Source organism: Stegostoma tigrinum, chromosome 6 (assembly GCF_030684315.1).
Source record: "Stegostoma tigrinum isolate sSteTig4 chromosome 6, sSteTig4.hap1, whole genome shotgun sequence".
Lineage (NCBI taxonomy): Eukaryota > Metazoa > Chordata > Chondrichthyes > Orectolobiformes > Stegostomatidae > Stegostoma > Stegostoma tigrinum.
In genome coordinates, this window is record NC_081359.1 from 17,718,983 (window position 1) to 17,736,882 (window position 17,900).

At 41.7% G+C, this 17,900-nt stretch overlaps 1 protein-coding gene across 12 annotated transcripts in view; it reads left to right on the top strand.

Annotated features, from left to right (window-relative positions):
* Positions 1–17,900, top strand: part of LOC125453562 (dedicator of cytokinesis protein 9) — a 316,948-nt gene that overhangs the window by 59,638 nt on the left and 239,410 nt on the right. For 6 of the 12 annotated variants that reach the window (XM_048533310.2, XM_059646471.1, XM_048533316.2 and 3 more), the window contains exon 1: positions 16,360–17,449. The exons of 5 other annotated variants lie outside the window; for them this stretch is intronic. In XM_048533310.2, the coding sequence (XP_048389267.2) occupies positions 17,288–17,449 (162 nt within the window). In that variant the 5' untranslated portion in view covers positions 16,360–17,287. Of the gene's footprint in view, positions 1–16,356; positions 17,450–17,900 lie in introns of those variants that run through there. One more of the 12 variants, XR_009445818.1, reaches the window with a different exon arrangement.

The window sequence follows — 17,900 nt, forward strand, 5'->3', positions numbered from 1 at the left end:
GGCATAACCAGGAGTTTCTCCAGTGTTCTGTATCACTCAAAATCTTTTTGTCATTGCATGATGCTCTCTTCTTTACCTGCTACCTCTTAATCTTTGCCAGCTTTCTTCCATCAGTCAACTTCTACCTTGGCTCATCTCCTCTATCCTACTGGTGGCAACTATGCCCTCTTTAATTCCTCGTTTGAAGATTTACCATGGTTCCTTACTATTACCTGACTTCATATTGTTTTGGACTAAGCTGGATATTTCCCATCAGTGTTGCATATGGAAGATTCTGGTAGCTCCTGGAGACACAGCATCACCAATAAAGAAGTTTTGTTGAGGACCAGGCACAGTACTGTTAGAGGCATCAGGAGGACATTGTGGCAGAGACAAAATTGATGCTGGCATGATACTTCCCTTCACCTCTCAGTCATACAACCTGCTAGATTGGCCAAGGAATAGACAGTACCTCGTGGAAGATGGCCAAAGAAGACCTGATGAATTACATTTCAGGAGCATCTTCAAGCTTGGGCTGGAGCAAAAGATATTGCAATGGCAGCGTCTTGCTGCCTTTTGTCCTGCACAGGACCAGAAGAACTAAGTCTAAAACAAGAGCCGCTCAAATATCAAAGTTAATGTTGATCTTGGGCTTTTTGTGCACTTTTTCTGCAGCTGTAACTTTGTATTCCTGGCTCTGTTCAGTCACCCTGTGATCTTTGTTTGTTGTGATCTGCCTGCACTGCATGCAAAACAAGTCTTTTCACTGTACTTAGGTACATGTGGCAATAATAAATCAAATAGATCAAAACCACTTTGTTGCCTGTAAAACATTTAGTATGTCCAGCGTGTGTCAAAGATGCTGTGGAAATGTATGTTGTTTAAATATAAAGAAGCAGGGTAAGAGGAGAATATCAGGAATGAAAACACAAAGGCAAAGTTGAACAGATGCTGGAAATCTGAAATACTAATGGAAAATGCTGGGTATATTCAGCCGGTATATATTCTGGCAGCATCAATCGAGTGAGAAACAGCGTTCATGTTTGAGGTCAATGACCTTTCATCAGGAGCACTGAAGAACGGGACATTTTAAACATTAAAGAAATTAAATAATTTGTGTCCAATCATTTGTCACTGCCCCAAAATTCACCCAAATCTGAGACAAAAATTAAGCTTATGTTTTTCAAAACGAGCCCCCGCTTTTTAGTTTTCTGTGGTTTTGAAGTGATGGAAGATCTCTAGTGATCTTGTGCTGAACGCACACTGCTGCCATGTGAACTGCTGTCGAGGGAGCAATTTTTCTGCTGCACCACCCATGATGATGCACAAGGTCTTAAGTTCAAACCAAAATTACTTTATTTTGATGGTTTGTGTTTTCAGCTCCAATGCACCAAGTGCAGAGAACATTTGGAGACATTGGATCCAATGTAACATTTGCAGAGTATAGCTTGAAGCTGTGAACTTTTTATAATTTATCTAATTCCTGATGAGATTTGTCAAAAAAATATTAAACCCAATTCAGAGCGTACTTGGAATGTATTATTACCAGCTCATTATCTATCACCAACACCCATGTTTATTTTCAATGTCTTTTTGCACATCTGGAGGTCATTGCAAGTCCCTGGAAAATGTCCACATAGTATCCCGCCAGAATGTTGTTCAATTATCCGTTGTATTGACTAACCCTTTCAAGTACTACTTGTGGAATAGATTTGGGGCTAAGGTTGACAAGATTTTTTAGTTTCTCAGGGAATCAATCGATAGTGGGAGTGGATGGGAAAATGAATTCAAGCCTAATGATCAGACACCATCTTGTTGAATGGCAAAGAAGCTCAAGGGACCTCATGGTTGACTCTCATTTTTTCTCGTTTAATGTATTTCAGTGCAGTACTGAAGGACTGCTGCACTGTCAGAGTTACTGCCTTTCAAATGAGCCAGGAAACAGAATCCCATTTGTCCCGTCGGGTGGACTTAAAAAAAAATTTAAGGGGAGAGGAGAAACATTTAAAAGGGAGCTGAGGAGCGACTTTTTCACGCAGAGGGTAAATTGTATGTGGAATGAACTGCCAGAGGAAATGGTGGATGCAGGTACAGTTACAACATTTATAGTCATGGAAATAGGCATGTACAGCACGGAAATAGAGCCTTCGGTCCAAATCGTCCATGCCGACCAGGTATCCTAAATTAATCTAGTCCCATTTGCCAGCATTTGGCCCATATCCCTGTAACCCCTTCCTAATCACTCAGTTTCACAAGCTAGCCATCCAGCCAACTGAGATAACTGGCGCCTTTTTCCCAATCCACAGGTGCTTTTAGATATGTGTTTGCTTTAAAGTCTGTTCTTATATGAAAGCAATAACAGTACATTATATAGAGCAATATAACACAATCTTACATTTGCGTAATACCTTTAACGTAGAAAAATAATTCCTCGATAATTCACAAAAACATCAGACAAAAAATGAACCAAGTTAAAGGAAGAGACATTGGGAAGTGAAGAAAATCATGGTTAAATAAGAGGCTACCAAGAAGATCTGACACAATATGAAAGTCAAGAAAAAAAATTAGGTTATTCACAAACAAGTGGAAAAGGCAGGCTTGTTATAGTTATAGATACTGGCCAATATTTTCAAATGTGTTTTTAAAAGGCATTTGGACAAGTATAGGAATAGAAAAGGTTTAGAGGGATGTGGGTCAAATGCTGGCAAATAGGACTAGTTTAGTTTGGGAAACTTGGTCATGATTTAGACTGGAGGGTCTGCTTCCATGCTGTATGACTCTATAAATCTATGGCATGACTTTGATGAAGAGATCAGTGTTCTCTCTAATGTATTGGACAAGATTTATCACTTGCCCAACATAGATTAACTGGTAGTTTAAGATTTTGCTGTTTGTGGGATCTAGCTGTGCACAAATCAGTTGTAACATTTCTTGCATGGAGACTGCGGCTGAAATTCAAAAGCATTTCATTGACCGTAATAAACGTCTGATATCATGAAGGGTGCCTTATAAATGCAAATATTTCACTTTTCAAGAACAAAAATCCGACTTTCAAGCAGTTCTAGTGTTCTAGTTTAAGTGTGCTATGTCTCAAAAGTGTAAGGATTGACTACAGTGCAAACCTGTTTGCTGGATGGATTGTAGCCATTTCAATCAATCTGTTGTTAACCATTCATTTGATTGGTGGGGTTTTCAGTCACTGAATATGCAGTGGGCTAACTGGAATGTGCAGTGGAATGAATTGTCAAAGGGCATACATTAATTCGCAGAAGGTTGTGACCAGTGCATGCACATCATTTTAATTAGCCCAAGCTTTGAAAGGCTCCAGTTATGTGTGTTTTTCAAAACATAATGTATTCTCAATGTAGGCGACGCTTGCAAGGCTACATTTATAGGCCATTTTGAGCTGCCCCGGGAAAGTAATGCTCGTGTCCCACCTTCATGAACTATTGCCTCTCAACACCCAAAGCATGTCGGGTTGCTGATATTCCTGTGGTAATAAAGGCAGCTCAAGAAAGATACATTGGCCTGATTCCTGAGATGAAGGAGCTTGCCCATTGCAGATAGGATGGGCCTACACTCATTGGAGTTTCAAAGAATTGAACTTATTCAAACACAATTGAGAGGGGACTTAAGGGTAGATGTGGAGAGCATGTTTCATGCGAGTATCTAGGAACGGAGGACACAGTTACACACATTAAAAATGATGGGTTCATATTTTAGGTGCAAATGAGGAGGAATTTCTTCCCATAGGAGGCTATTCATGTCTTTCCCAAAAAGCAGTGGAAGCTGGATCATTGATTATGTTCAAAGCTGAGTTAAATTTTGATCGTCAGGATGTAAAGGCCTGACTCCCTTGTCAAGTCAAGAATCTATTCAACTCGGGCTTAAAAATTTTCAGTGGCCCAGCTTTAGCTGGTATCTGGGGTTACAATTCCATAGATTAGTGACCCATGAAGGGAGATGAAGTTTGGGGAATTCACTACCCTAGTATGCAGTGGATGCTGTGATATTGAGTACATTTAAAAAGGAAATAGACGGATATTTAGTGAATAATGGGTTGAAGGCTAACGAGTATGGGCAGGGATATGGAGTTGAGGCTGAGATTAGGCCAGCCATGTTCATATTGAATGGCAGAACAGGCTTGCAGGGCTGAATTGGCAACTCCTGCTCTTGGTTTGAATGTTTTTATGAATTCATTGATATTTCAAGGGTTTAGTGAGTCAGTGGGTGTGCAAGTCAAACCGATGTCCTACTTCTGATTTGCTCAGAATCTTTAAAAGATGCCAGCATCACAGATTTCATGATCAAAGGAAATCCCAAAGCATTTTGCAGGAACTGAATTGTGTTTGACATGTAGGTCATGTTATATCGTAGGAAAATAGTGCTGCCAATTTGCATGTAGCAAATTCCAACAGAAGAATTATGTGATAAATAACCAGATCATTTGGGATTTATTGAATAGACAATGTTTCAAAGCTGTGCAAACTTTATTTTAAAATGAATATTTTGATGGCATGTTCTTTTGCAACACGTGTGACTGTAATTAAAATAAACTATGGTCATAATGAAATGGAGCTTCCAAAGAGGCTTGCTGGTTTGTAATGACAAGGCCCTAAGGACTTGAGCGATTTATTTCAGATTATTTCAAGACTCAGGATGAAATTTGTGAATGGTAATGTCATTATGAGAAAGCAATGCTATCGATGGGCTAAGGAGTAAAAGGATAAATGAAATGCAGGCTATAGAGATCCATCAATCTATTATCAGCATCTGGAACCAATCATCAGTAAAATTTGAGGAGTTGCTGAATGGGAATAATTTAATAAATACAGGCCAATGCTACATCAGAACTGTTCAATAAATCTCCTTGTTTTGTTTTGAGGAAATTATATCCCAGTAGACAGTGCAAAACTATTTGACCTTGTAGACATGGCTTTTCAAACACCTTCAGAACAGTTCCAAGCAAAAGGCTGCTGTTGAATCATGACAAATTTACAGGGAAGACTTGGATTTAAGTGAGGAGTTCGCTGAGAAAAGCAAAAAGGAGATACTTGTCAGGAGAGTCAGGATGGACTGGGTGAGACTGGGTGGACTGGGAGTTTTGCATGTTCGGTCCTGGAGTCTTACTTTCTCTCACTTTTACAGAAATCTAGAAACCTTGATCAAACTGATTGAGTTCGTAGATGACATTTATACAACTTGGAACCTGCAAAAAAAAAGCGCAGATTGTTGATTAGCAAGCAAATGTGGGTTAAGGCCACAATCAGATTAGCCATGATCTAATTTAATGGTGGAGCAGACTTGATGGGCTGAGTGGCTTGTTCCTGCTCCTATTTCTTATGATCTTTAAACCACGTCAGCTATCTCGGGGGAGGTAAAATATCTCGCAGTGCTTTCCAAAGAAGAACAGGAAAACCTCTCAGACATCCTGGCCAATATTTACTTTACAACCAACATCACTTTAACAAAAAACAAATTATGTGGACAGTATTCATTTGTGTTAGTAGGAGTTGTGTATGCAAATTGGTTGCTGTGTTTCCTGCATTACAACAGTGATCGTATCTAAATGCCAAAAAAACTTTATTGGTTGTATCGTGCTTTGTGATGTCTTAAGGGAGTAGAGGAAGATGCCAAAAAAAGGGCAGATTTTCTTTTCACAAAATGGAACACGAATGGTACTCATTGAACACTGAAATCATTGAGCTCTGTAGAGAGAGGGGCATGGATAGGATGAAGAGCCAAGGTCTTTTTCCCAGGGTAGGGGATTCCAAACCGAGAGGGCGTAGGTTTAAGGTGAGAGAAGAAAGATATAAAACAGACGCGAGGGACAACTTTTTCAGGGAGTGTAGAAAGTTGGAAATAAGACCTTTGAGGCCATTGGGGATCATTGGGATCTCTTCCAGGGCAGGTGGGACCTGTACAAGAAAGATGGATTGTACCTAAACTGGAGGGGCACCAATATCCTGACAAGGGAGGGGCAGGGGTTTGCTGGTGCCACTTGGGAAGGTTTAAGCAACTGTAGTTCAATCCGGGGGGGTCGGGGGGGCAAAGCAGTACGTAAGCATATGGAGTGATTGAGGAGAAGGTAGATGTTAAGTCAGGCAAGTCTAATAGGAAGAACAGGCAGAGCCAACTTAGTGAAAATGGTAGTACTGGCATTCTGAAGTGTTTTCTTTTGAAAGGATTATAACAGGTAAGGAAGATAAGCTCAAAACCTAGATTAGTGCATGGAACAATCATGTTGTAGCCATTACAGAAACTTGGCTGAGAGAAGGGCAGGACTGGTCGCTCAACGTTCCAGAGTTTAGATGATTTACTTGTGATAGAGAGAGATGTAAAAGGGTGGGAGAGTTGCATTACTGATGAAGGAGAATGACATAGCTGCACTAAGAGAGGACATCTTGGAGGGCTTATCCAGTGAGGCCTTATGGGTAGAACTCAGTAATAAGAAAGATGCAATTACAATGATGGCGTTATACTATAGGCCTACCAATAGCTAGTGGGAGACAGAGGAACAGATAAGTAAACAGGTCATGGAAAGATGTAAAAACAACAGGGTTGTCATGGGTGATTTTAACTGCCTTAGTGCCAGGGGCTTAGATGGGCCAAATTTGATTTGTGTATCCAAGAGGGTTTCTTGAAACAATATGTAGATAGTCCAACTGGGGAAGGGGCTATACTTAATGTGGGGAATGAGCCTGACCAGGTGATTGAAGTTTTAGTGAGAGAGCATTCTGGGAAGAGTGATCATAATTCTGTGATTTTTAAGGTAATTATTGATAAGAATAAGAATAGTCCTCAGGTGAAAGTGCTAAAATTGGTGTAAGACTAATTACAAAATTATTAGGCAGGAACTGGAGAAATTAGATTGGGGACAGTTGATTGAGAGTAAATCCACATCTGACAATGGGAGTCTCTTAAAGGCCAGAAGATCAAAGTTCAGGACTTGCATGTTCCTTCGAGAATGGAAGATAAGGATGCCCAGATTTGGGAACCCTGGATGACAAGATATATTGAAAGTTTGGTCAAAAAGAAAAATGAAGCATGTTTAAGATTTTTGAAACTGAAATCAGATAAAGCCATTGAGCATTATAAAAGAAGCAGCAAATAACTTAAAAAAAGGAATTCAGTGTACTAAACTGGGCCATGAAAGGTCCTTAGCAAGTAGGACTAAGGAGAGCCCCAAGGCATTTTATACGTTTTAGGAGCAAGAGGGTAGCCAGGGAAAGGGTAGAGCCCACTCAGGGAAAAAGGGATCCAGAGCAAGTGGGTGAGGTCCTTATGGAGCACCTCACATTGGTACTCACCAAGGAGAAAGGCTTGGACAATGGTAAGATTAGGGAGAGACATGTTGACATTCTTGTGTAATAAGAAGGAAGAAGTGTTGGGTGTCTTGAAAAACGTTGAGGTAGATAAATTCCCAGGGCCTGATGAGATCTATCCTAGGATATTGAAGGAGGCAACGGAGTAGATGTGCTGGGGCCTTGTCAGAAATCTTTTTTTAAAAATTCCTTCAAGGGACAAGGGCATTGCTGGTTAGGCCAGGATTTATTGTCCATCCCTAATTGTCCAGAGGGAAGCTAAGAGTCACCCACATTGCTGTGGGTCTAGAATCATACGTATGCCAGTCCAAGGAAGGATGGGACAGTTTCCTTCCCTAAAGGACATTAGTGAACCGGATGAATTTTTCCCAACAGTCAACAATATATTCATGGTCATCATTAGATTTTTAACTCCAGATATTTATTGAATTCAGATTCCACCATCTGCCATGGCAGGATTCGAACCTGGTTCCCCAGAAGGTTGTCTGGATCCAGGAGGGTTTCTTGAAACAATACATCGATAATACCACTAGGCCATTGCCTCCCCTAGTATCCTGTTTAGCCACAGGTGAGGTCCCAGAAGACTGGAGAATAGCCAATGCTGTTGTAGTATTTAAGAAGGGCAACAGGGATAATCCAGGAAATCATGGGTCGGTGAGTCTTACTTCAGTGGTAGGGAAATTATTAACAAGGTTTTCAGTACAGGATTTACTCGCATTTGGAAAAGAATGGACTTATTAGGGATAGTCAGTATGGCTTGTCACAAATTTGATTGAGTGTTTTGAACAAGTGATGAAGATGATTATTGAGGATATGGCAGTGGATATTATCTGCACAGATTTTACTGAAGCATTTGATCAGGACCTTCATGGTAGGCTGGTCCAGAAGATTAACTCACATGGGATCCAGGGCGAATTGGTAAATTGGATACAAAATTGACTTGGCCATTGAAGACAGAAGGTAGTTGTGGAGGGATGTTTTTCTGACTGGAGGTTTGTGACCAGAGGTGTTCCACAAAGATTAGTGCTGGGACCTCTTTTATTTTGTTTCTAATTATGTATATAAATTATTAGGATGAAAATGTTGATGGTCTAATTACTAAGTTTGCAGAAAGGGCAAAAATTGGCAGAATTGTGGATAGTGAGGAAGGTTGTCCAAGGATACAGCAGGATATAGATCAGTTGGAAAGTTGGGCAGAGAAATAGCAGATGGAGTGTAATCCAGACAGATGTGAGGTGATGCATTTTGGGAAGTCAAATGCAAGAGGAAAGTATACAGTAACTGGCAGGGTCCTTATGAGCCGTGTTATACCGAGGGATCTTGGTGCATAAGTCCACAGCTCCCTGAAAGTGGCAACACAAGTGTATAAAATGGTGGAGAAGGCATACAACATGCTTGCCTTCATCAGTCAGGGCACCGAGTACACAAGTTGGCAAGTCGTGTTTAAGATTAATAAAATTTTGGTTCGGCCACTTTTGGAGTATTGTGTACAGTTCTGGGCAACACACTTTAGAATGGAGATGTGGAGGCTTTGAAAAGTGTGCAAAAAAGGTTTACCAGAACCTTGCCTCAATTGGACTGTATTAGCCATAAGGAGAGGTTGGTTAAACTTGGGAATTTTTCCCCAGAACATCGAAGGCTGAGGGGTGCCCTGATTGTGAGAGGCGCCAATAAGCTGGATAGCCAGAGCCTTTTTCCCAGGATGGAAAGACCAAATACTGCAGATAAGTTTAAGATGATAGGGGAAAAGTTTAAAGGAGATGTGTAAGGTAATGTTTTTACACAGAGGGTGCCTGGAACATCCTGCCTGTCGAGATGGTAGAAGCAAATACATTATCAAGGTTTAAGAGGCATTTAGACAGCCAAATGAACAAGCAGAGAATGGACGGATATAGACCTTATGCAGGCAGATGGGATTAGTTTAGAATGGCATCATCGTCAGCACAGACAAGGTGGGCCGAAAGGCCTGGTTCCTGTTCTGTACTATTCTGTGTCCATTGAAGCACAGCAGCATTGATGATATGGGTGGGAGAACCTTGCTATCAGTTGTTCAGAATGATAACAACTTAACCATTAAGCTGTATCATGCTTTGAGTCCAAACACCTTAGTGATGAGGCAACAGCAGAGAAAGAAATTAAAAGAAACAAATGCTGCCCTCAGATTGAGGGAGATCCTTCCCTTGTGCCCAAAGATCTTTGGGTAGAGAATCTGCTGGTTCAGAACATGAATATCTGCGGCAGAAACGCTCAGCCCTGATTGGACAACATCTTCAAATCAACGGACAGCTACAATGGCAATAACACCATTACGTGCTCCAGGCTGTCAGATAGTCTGGGTCCAATTCATAGTCTACAACCATGTAGCACAGATCTGGTGTCTTACCTAGTTTTAATCTAGTTTACCAGATTAGGCTACTCTAAATTATTATCTTAGTAAGTCCCACAGACTGGAATTCCAAGAAGAGTTGGTGGCAGCAAATCTACCCAAAGACCCCCATCTCAAACAGTTGCCAGCTGCGGGTCGCTCCTCCGTCAGAAAGGGCCCAGGAATATACTCAACCAGATTTTAATTGAGAGTTCAAGTCCACATTGGGAAGCTGATGAGTCTGAAGCATCAAGTTTAAGTATCAGTTCACATATTCCTCTTGATTTTCTTATAAAGCATAAGAATCCATCAGTATCTGATCTTGCGCGTTTAGTATTGTCATTCAGTAGAAAGTATGCCTGCATGGGGATGCTATTTCTGGTGGATGAATTCTTGCTGCGGCCATGATCAGGATACCCATACCTCATGTTCTTCGATTCTTAATTGCACTGGTGTTGTTTTGTTTCAGTGCACAAAAGTGTTCAACTTTGAAGGATTTTGTCCTGTAATACTGAACATTCCATGAGTGTTTTCGGTTTTAATATACAGTAAACTTCGTATTATCTGGCAGACTCTAACAACTGGAATTCTCTCGTAACTGGAATTTCTGACGTTTTGAAATAAAATCAAACACTGTACTGTTCAAATAATGCATTCCATTAAAGAAAAGATTGAAAATCCGCAGAAGCAGTCCTTCAGCATAATATTGGAAAATATTAAATAAATAATTGGATCAGTTTGGTTTATTGCGCCTGGGCTAAGATACACTGCGTGAAGCAACTGTCAGTGAAACTGACAGCTTGAATGTTATTTTAGAAATTGGTGTGAAGTTTGTGGAATCAGTGTGCACCATTTGTGGTGGCTTAACTGTGATTCCTCTGCTTTGCTGGTAGCTTTGACTCCCCTCTCCCCTCCAAAGCAGAGCAGCACCTTGTCTTATATCCAGAGTAATGTAATGACTTGTTTAGTTTTGATAAAATAGCATCAACCATTCAGCAATCATGCTGGATAACAAAGATCATACTGCAGGGAAATCATGTCTCAAAAACTTGACTGAGTTTTTTCAGGAAGTAACCAAGAAGACTGATGATGGCAAAGTGATAGACATTGTTTACTTGGACTTTAGATTAGATTCCCTACAGTGTGGAAACAGGCCCTTTGGCCAAACAAGTCCACACCGCCCCTTGAAGTATCCCACTCAGAACCATAACCCTATAACCCATACACCCCGAACACTACGGGCTTTTTAGCATGGCCGATCCACCTAGCGAGTTTTGGGAAGATTTGTAGCTCAGATTGAGTTTCTGGATGTGAGTTTGCTTGCTGAGCTGGAAGGTTAGTTTTCAGACATTTTGTCACCATTCTGGGTAACATCATCAGTGAGCCTCCGGTGAAGCGCTGGTGTTATGTCTCGCTTTCTATTTATCTGTTTAGTTTTCCTTGGGTTGATAATGTCATTTCCTGCATTGGTGATGTCATTGCCTGTTCTTTTTCTCAGAGGATGGTAGATGGGCTCCAAATCAATGTGTTTGTTGATGGAGTTCCAGTTGGAATGCCATGCTTCTAGGAATTCTCGTGCGTGTCTCTGTCTGGCTTGTCCTAGGATGGATGTGTTGTCCTTCATCATCTGTATGTAAGGATACTAGTGATAGTGGGTCATGTCTTTTTGTGGCTAGTTGATGTTCATGTATCCTGGTGGCTACCTTTCTACCTGTTTGTCCAATGAAGTGTTTATCACAGTTCTTGCAAGGTATTTTGTAGATGACGTTCGTTTTGCTTGTTGTCTGTATAGGGTCTTTTAAGGATCCACCTAGCCTGCACATCTTTGGACCGTGGGAGGAAACCGGAGCACCCGGAGGAAACCCACGCAGACATGGGGAGAATGTGCAAACTCCACACAGACAGACGCCCGAGGCTGGAATCGAACTCGGTTCCCTGGTGCTGTGAGGCTGCAGTGCTAAGCACTGAGCCACTGTGCTGCCCCAAGGTTATTAGTAAAGCCTTTGACAAGGTTCCGCAAGTAAATGTAGATCACATGGGATTCAAGGAAAGCTTGACAAGTGAATGCAAAATTTTGGCTTAACAGCACGAAACAGCGAGAGGTAGTGGAGGGTTGTTTCTCAGACTGGAGGTCTGTGACCAGTGGTGTTCGCAGGATTGGCCCAGGGTCCCCTTCTGTTTGTCATTTATAGAAATGATTTGGATGAGAATGTCAAAGGCATGGTCAGTAAGTTTGCGAATGACACCAAAATTGGTGGTATAGTACACAGTGAAGAAGGTTATCTAATATTACAAAGAGATCTTGATCAATTGGGTCAATGAGCTGAGGAGTGGCAGATGGAGTTTAATTTGAATAAATGCAAGGTATAGCATTCTGATAAAACAGACAAGGGACGGTCTTATACAATTCAAAGTAGGGCCTTTGGTAGTTCTAAAGAACAGAGATACCTAGGTGGTTCAGGTGCATAATTCTTTGAAATTTGCATCACAGGTAGCTGGGTGAGGTAAGAAGGCATTCAGCATGCTTGCCATCATTGCTCAAACATGTTGAGGGTGTACAGGACGTTGGTGAGGTCTCCTCTGGAGTACTGTGTGCAGTTCTGGTCATCCTGTCATTGTAAGGTTATTATCAAGCTGGAGATGGTTCAGAAAAGATTTACCATGTTGTTGTCATGAACGGAGCATTTGAGTTCTACGGAGAAGCTGGATAGGCTGGGACTTTGTTCACTGGAGCATAGGAGGCTAAGGGGTGACCTTATAGAGGTTTATAAAATCATGAGGAGTATAGATAAAGTGAATGGCAGGTGTCTCTTCCCCAGCAGGTGGGTGATTTCAAAACTGGGGACATATTTTTAAGGTGAGAGGTGAAATATTTGAAAAGGACAAGAGGTGAAACTTTTTCTCACAGAGAATGGTTGGTATGTGGAATGAACTTCCAGAGGAAGTAGTGGATCGAGGTACAGTTACAACGTTTAAAAGGCATATGGATAAGTTCATGAATAGGAAAGGTTTAGAGGGATATAAGTCAAGTGCAGACAGATGGCACTGGTCTAGATTAGAATTATAGTTGGCGTGGACTGGTTGGACTGAAGGGTCTGTTTCTATGCTGTGTGACTCTATGAATGTATGACCATGATTCTAAGTAGTAATTGTTTTGGAAAGGAAATGTAACTTGGATGTGCAAGGATGGTTATAACTGGCTTGTGACAGCAATCCCATATATTGTGGAACTCAGGGTGTCTTTGCCTAAAATTTAAGTGCCTGTGAAGATCAGATTGGGAAAGGAGGGGACCTGTTTTTTTGTATCGTAATATATTTAGCAATCGGTAGGAGACAGTTAACCAATTTGGCTGCACTCTTTAAGTAAAATTCCATTGAATGAAATTTCACCCCTTTAAATAAGAAATGGTGTGTGGTCAGAAATAAAGAAGGTTCTTCACATTTTCCCACCAACACATGAAAGAAATAATTGGAAGTCAGAGAACCAGAGAGTAGTAATTAACATGATGGTGTTATTTTCCCATTGCTAGGATTACGAGTCATGAGAGTTAAAGTTCCTGAGGGGTTTTATTTTATCCCAGCTATTTCCCTCATGAATTGATGTGCCGCACCTTCATTCATTATTGTTTATTTTTGTGCACCGTCATCTCTTAATGAGATGTATTAATTTAATTCAAAATATTCAACTGCAGTTCATGCCAGGGTTTGCATGGCATTGCGATGATGTAACTGTCTGAATTCTGACAAGGTAGTCTTTAATCAAAAATTACTTATGAGTATAATGTTACAAAATGATTGAATGGTATAACATGCGAAAGAGAGACTTATTTTGTAACTGTTTAACCATTTAATTAATTACTAAATTTGCTTTCCCTCTGTATTTCTTCTGATTTGGGCTCCTTATGTACTCAGTCTAAACATTCGATTGTCGAAGCAAGTGTGTTTTCATGGAAAGCTTGTGTGTTGGTTGTGCTGTCATAACAGTCAAAGGAAGTGCTACGTCAACATGTTGAAAACTTCATTTAGAGTTTGATATTAACTGTTGAGTTTGAAGAGAAGCTGAGACTAGATTACTGCACATGGTGAATTAGAAGAATGAACGAGGATCTCGTAGAAAACTGTAAAGTTCTAACAGCACTAGAGAGGGTAAATGCAGGAAGGATGCTCCCAATGACCAAGGAGTACAGAACCCGGCATCACAGTTTAAGGATGCAGGGTAGGCCATTTAGGATTGAGATGAGGAGAAATTTCTTCACCTAGAGAGTGGTGAGCCTGTAGATTTCTCTGCCACAGAAAATGGTCAAGGCCAAACATTGAATGTTTCCGAGAAGGGGATAGATGTAGTTCATTGGCGTAAAGTGATAAAAAGGTACAGGGACAAAGCTGGAACGGGGGATTGAATTGGATAATCAGCTGTGATCATATTGAATGGCTGAGTCCTGCTCCTATTTCCTATGTTACTATTGGTGCAACCAAACAACAAATGGCCTGGTCTCCTTTGAAAGAAAGTATATATTAGAGGCACAAAGAAAATGTAAGGAGAGGAAATCATTGTATGTCTGTGGTGTCCTGCCCTATTTTGAATCTCACTTTGGAGACTTGAATACTGAAGGAGTGATGCAATGCTGAGGGTGTCATCTTTCAGACAGGTGCTGTGAAACTGATGGTCCCATCTTTCCTCTAAAGTAGATGCGAAAGATCAGGAAGTACCATGTCAAAGATGCCCAGACTAATCTTTCAACATGACTTAAAAGGAACTTTCTGGGTATTACTGAAGTTCCACCTGCCCTGTCTTATGAAGGATGGGCCTGGCCTCCTTGCTACAGGATGCCCCAAATAATTAGACCATTCTGTATTACCTGTCCCTTATGGAAAAATTTGCAAAACAAAACACCCTTTGAACATGAGTTCATCAGATCAGCACTCAAGGGATTAGATCACAGATCATAAAATCCCTACATGGGATGGATGGGTGTGGAAACTGGCCCTTCAGCTTAGGAGAAGGTAGATCCTATCGCATGGTTCCTTGAACAGATTGTCAAATTTGATAGAATGCCCCATCCCCAGAAATTTCCAACAAGGCATTTGGATAAGTACATGAATAGGAAAGGTTTGGACAGATATGGGCCAGGAGCAAGCAAGTAAGACTAGTTTTGTTTGGGATGAAGTTTGGCATGGACTGGTTGGATCGAAGTTTCTGTTTCCGTGAAAGCTTCCCTATGACTCTACACATCAAGATGTAGCTTGGCTGGTGGTGAGAAGGACTCTACCCAGTTGGATCCTTCATGTACGCCCAGTCTGTGTATGCCACCGCACACTGCCCTTAACGTAGCTGCGGACCCTGTCACACATCTCCTGCTGGAATGCGCCTTTCTAAAAAAGGTCTGGAGAGAGATGCAGTGGTTTTAGTTGAGATTGAGCGAAGGAGCACTGTGATGCAGGACTCCGTGCTGTACGGTCTGCTCTCCAGCACACACACCGAAACAAACACCAACTGGAGGACCATAACTCAGTGAAAGATGCTGTGTGGTCTGAGCTCCTCGACCTCTGGAGCTCCTTGACCTTGACTGAGTGTTAAAAACTGACACATTCCACGGTCCAGGACTATGTGCTGAGGGACGCAGTAAAGCATAGGGCAGCTGCCACCAAGGGTGCAGTGGGGAAAGACCACTATCTATGGTCTTTTGGCCAAAATATAATAGGGTCTGTTTAGTTATCAGACCCTCTCGGTGCCTCAAAATAAACATAAATAATGACCTGTATGAGTAGAAAATTACATTGCTTGCAGGGAAGATCTGAGGAATGTCAAATTTCAATGTTTGTTTTTTCCACTGCAAATGCTGTGCTAAATTGTTTTAGTACCTTGTGTGTGTATATGTAGAATCCCTGCAGTGTGGAAGGAGGCCATTCAGCCCATCAAACCCAAAGTGACCTTTCAACCCAGACCCACTCCATCCCCATCAGTCCCACCTTTCCCACAGCTACTGTGTACATCCCTGAACACTGTGAACAATTTAGCATGGCCAGTCCACCCAACCTACACATCTTTGGACAATGGGAGGAAATCTGACCACCTGGAGGAAACCCACACAGGCACGGGATTAACATGCAACCTCCACACAGATGGTCGCCCAAGGGTGGTGTTGAACCCAGATCCCGAGTGGCTGTGAGGCAGCAGTGCTAACCATTGAGCCACCTGAAGGCAAAGATACTTAAAGTAAGTTTTTATTAATAAAGTATATTTTTGCAATAAAGAAGTTGATTATCATCACAGTGATATTTGTGGGAGCTTCCTGTGACAAAATTGACTGCTGCTTCTATGTCGCTACACTTCAGAAATAGTAAGACGCTGTGAAATCATGAGGGGCGTTCATTTCTGGGGGGCAGTTGGAGCCTCCGTCTAGTGTAGCAACTGAAAGATGTTATCGGCTCTGACAGGGCAGCACTCAATCAGGACGACAGAAGAGAGGCAGCCGTGACGTTCACGTTCTAGATCCTGAGCTGCCTACTGAAACCATTAACAGCAACAAAATCCTCAAAATGATGCGTGGTGGCGAGGGGGGGGGGGGGGGGTTGTGGAGCGGTGGAGGAGGGGCAGTGGAGGTGTGGTGGTGGAGAGTAGGGTAAAGGGAAGAGGGATTGGAGAGGGATGGAGGAGGCTAGGTTGCGTCACTGCGGGGACAACTTCATGTTGTCCTGTGTGAATGTTTATAGATGGTTAATGTCTCTTTTTGCTCGAATGTACCGTTGTGCAATCGGTGCTTTATTTGCAGACCACTTTAAGCACAGACGTCGATACTGTAATTGTACTGAAATTGATGAGTTTATTTTGTAATTATGTGGGGCTGGATTTCAACTAATTCTAACGGTTGTAGAAAGTCCTGGCAGTTTCACGATGTTGCAACACGCCTGGTTGGTCAGTTTTCTGAAGGCTTTTTTTTTCGAGAGGTGATAGGAGAATGAGCGAGCTTGATTTTATAAACACACAACAGAGATTCGACGCGTCCTGTGTTTTAAAGCAGCAGCTGCGGAATATTTACACATTCGTCATTTTCCATCGGCCCCGTTACCAAGCTTCCGCCCCCACGGGACCTTGAACAACAGATCACGACGTTTTTAGATCAGCAAAATAGATGGGAGTTAATGTGTATCTTGCAATTAAGGATGGTGCAAACCCTACCATTCGTGCATTGCTGGAACCAGCCTGCGTTAGGGAACGGTACAGCCCCCTCGGAAGATCATCCTGAGATGTGTGCCCATAGATTTCCACCTTTAATTGGATCTTTCCGATTGCATCTTTAACTCTCTTGAAGCAAGCTCTTTTTGATCTGGCTCTGTCGTCGCGCTGCAGTAAAAAAAAATCGAAACAATTCTATAGCCTTTCGACTCCTGTGCAACGTCCTTTCGGATGTGCGATTTGTCACTCAAGGTGACAAGGGGAGAGAGATGCATTAATTCATGTAGGAGGATTCCTGGGATGGTGTAGCCCAAGCCGAGTGGAGAGACTGAGGAGAGGATGTTGAGCATTGAGCTGCTAACCTTCATCAAGAGCTGTACTTGTTCACAGTCTAAGTTGGATGAGATTGATTGATGAACAACCTCTACACGCACAAGTGGAATGGGCTGCACTTCCAGCGTCATTCTGTTTAAAGGTTTGCGGACAATTGTCGAAAAGAACTGCGCTTATATTTGCCAACAGCAGATTGAATCAGCATTTCTAGAAAATGCAGTGCAGAATGTGGCTAGTGAAGAGCCAAGGAAACCAGTCTGTTCAGCTCTGGTAAATGCACCCTTTTTCTTTTCACTGAATGAGCTAAAGACGCAATTTCTTTCTGTTTTCCTTGCCTACTAACTAATAGTTTCACTACTGCATGTCGCCCCTGTATATCTGGAATACAACAATTCATTTGCATTTCTTTTTATGTTGTGCAAATCAATCAGTTATTTTAGCATAATCCACGCCAAAGAATTCAAGTTAAACATTCTGACTGGTAATGCAGCCTGATCATCAAGAGTGTAATACAGCATAGAATGAAGCCATTTGGCCCATTCTGCCTGGGTCAATTCTGTTTCGTTAATGCTAGTTCCCTGGTTTTTCCTCCCTAATGTGGTAAGTATTTTCTCCTTGAAATATTTATCAAGTTCTCCCAAATTGCTGCTTCATTAATATTCTTTAGGGAAGGAAACTGCCATCCTTACCCTATCTGGCCTACATGTAACTCCAGACCCAT